General features: G+C 41.8%; 1 protein-coding gene across 5 annotated transcripts in view; it reads left to right on the top strand.

Moving 5' to 3' along the window:
* Positions 1 to 2,500, top strand: part of LOC138000294 (uncharacterized) — a 39,301-nt gene that overhangs the window by 36,287 nt on the left and 514 nt on the right. For all 5 annotated transcript variants that reach the window (XM_068846613.1, XM_068846610.1, XM_068846608.1 and 2 more), the window contains one exon: positions 1 to 2,500. This exon is cut by the window's left edge and continues 3,447 nt beyond it; it is cut by the window's right edge and continues 514 nt beyond it. In XM_068846613.1, the coding sequence (XP_068702714.1) occupies positions 101 to 2,500 (2,400 nt within the window). In that variant the 5' untranslated portion in view covers positions 1 to 100.

Below are 2,500 nucleotides of genomic sequence, written 5' to 3'. Positions count from 1 at the left end.
AATTTGTAATTCTTTGCAAGGTCATCAGTTGCAACCACATGGCCACCGGTTCCTCAAGCAAAATGGAAGACTTATCTCAACTCTCACTCAAATTCGTGAAATGCTTGGAAAAAAGGGATTGCCGACTACTGGAAAGAGAAAAGGCTTACTGGAAAGGTTAGTGAACGCTCAGCGTGATTCGAAGTCAAATTTCATTGCACCAGAATTAAAGGAAGGTTCGAATTTCGCCGAGGCTTCGAAGGAACCTCTTCAAGTGAAAAGTGAAGTTGAAATTCAGGAGGTTAGTTCGATTAGACGTAAAGCCAGAGCCTTGCAAATGGATATGGATGCGTTGATTCAGGATATTTTGTATCTAAGTCAAAATGCAAGCAACAAAATCAAAGTGCAGTTGAGAATTGAAAGGCTAACTGTGTACCGTGAGAATTATCTTCAACTGAGAAATGAATTAATCGCGCTTGTTGCAGAGGATATGATGGAGGAGGAACTCCGAAGATGGGGAAAAATTCTGAGTGAAGTAGATAAAGCTGTGGATGCTGCTCATGAATTCCTAAATAAAGATTGCGATGTGGGAGATCACTCCTCGAAGGATATTGCATACAGTGACAGTCGTGTATCCTCAAATCTGAAAGTACCGAGAATTGAGTTGCCAAAGTTTAATGGCGATGTGTTGAAATTTCAAAACTTCTGGGATCAGTTTGAAGCTGCAGTGCATAACAATGTTGATTTACCAAATGTTCAGAAGTTTACTTATCTACGCTCGGTGCTAACTGGAAATGCCTTGAAAGCAATAGACGGATATGAAGTAACCGGAGCAAATTATGAAGCAGCTGTTGAATGCCTTAAACACAGGTATGGACGAAAACGTATGATCATCTCATTTCTAGTGAAATCTGTCATCAAGATGGATGCTAGGTCAGTTGTTAATGCATCCTCCCTCAGAGATCTCTATGATACCTTTATGAACAGAACTAGAGCTTTGGAGGCTCTTGGAGAAGATCCAATGAACCATGGATGTATTTTGTTACCCCTTTTTGAGACAAAGTTACCACCTCAGTTATTGGAAAAATGGGAGTTGACACTTGCAGACACTCAAGAAGATGAAATAGGCCTTGAATTGTTCTTTAAATTTCTTAACCGACAAGTTGTGTCCAAAGAAGCAGGAGAAAGAAGTTCAAATGGGAACATCGCCCCAGGCAATCACAGTTTTGATAAAGGTAAAGAAAACCGAAGAAAGTCTTCATCTCCCAAAATGGGTGGTGAGAATGAGATGTATACTGCTTCTGCACTACTTGGTGAAACACGCCCTCCAACACAGCCAAATTGTAATTTCTGCAAGGCAGATCATGACTCACAAAATTGCCCAATGTTTAATGAAAAATCACTTGATGGCAGATGGAAACTAGTGCAAGAGAACAAACTGTGTTTCAATTGTTTAAAACCTAGCAACCACAAGCACTTCTCCAGAATTTGTCGCCATCCTAAGTGTTCTGTAGCGAATTGTGGTCACCGACATCACTGGTTATTGCATGGGCAGCAGTCAGTTGTTACACCTCGGCACCTAAGCAACACTAGTTTAAGTGGATTGGCTTCAACTAAGCCTGCATTACCTATGAGAGAAACACTCCTACCGACAGCATTGGCCAGGTTAATTGTTAAGGGTCAAGAAATGACAGTCCGTGTCTTACTAGATTCAGGGAGTCAACGTTCGTATATACGAAAGAACATTGCAGAGGCCCTTGACCTGCAAGGTCCCTCAGAGCTATTAAGTGTCACAACGCTAGGTGGGGAAACCAGCGAAACGAAGAGATTCCAAAGAGTGAAATTTACCCTTTCACCAATTAAGGGAGATTCAAAGATGGAGATAGAGGCCCTTTCTATTTCCAAAATTTGTAATCCTCTCGGGCCAGTACAGATGGACTTCCATAAGAACTCTCATCTTCAAGGCTTAACTCTTGCAGACAGTTATCCTCGTGGTTCAGTTCAAGTAGATGTTCTTATTGGTGCAGACCACTACTACTCATTTGTGACTGGGGTCTGTAAGAGAGGTAGTTCCAGGGAGTCACTTGTTGCTGTGGAATCTTGCCTCGGCTGGATTGTCACGGGACAAGTAAAACGCCAATCAAGACAAACTTCATCCATGCTGACAGTTGTAGAAAACGGTGGAGTTAACGAAACATTGAAAAGATTCTGGGAACTGGAATCAATTGGTATTGCAGAGATCGAGGACCCTGCTATGTCACAAGAGGAAGAATGTGCTGTTGCTGACTTCAATAGAGGATTGAACTTTGATGGACATAACTATGAGGTGCGACTACCATGGAAACGAGATCCTCCAAAGCTAGAAAGTAATTATGCACAAGCTTTGAGACGCCTGGAAAGTGTTGAAAGAAAGTTAAGGCAAGACCCTGTGAAAGCTAAGGCTTACAAAACAGCGATCAACGAATATGTAGAGAAAGGTTTTGCAGAGGAAGTACCTGATCAGAGTGATGACAATGGAACT

Source organism: Montipora foliosa, chromosome 4, assembly GCF_036669935.1.
Source record: "Montipora foliosa isolate CH-2021 chromosome 4, ASM3666993v2, whole genome shotgun sequence".
NCBI lineage: Eukaryota > Metazoa > Cnidaria > Anthozoa > Scleractinia > Acroporidae > Montipora > Montipora foliosa.
This window is presented reverse-complemented; position numbering and strand designations above follow the sequence as displayed.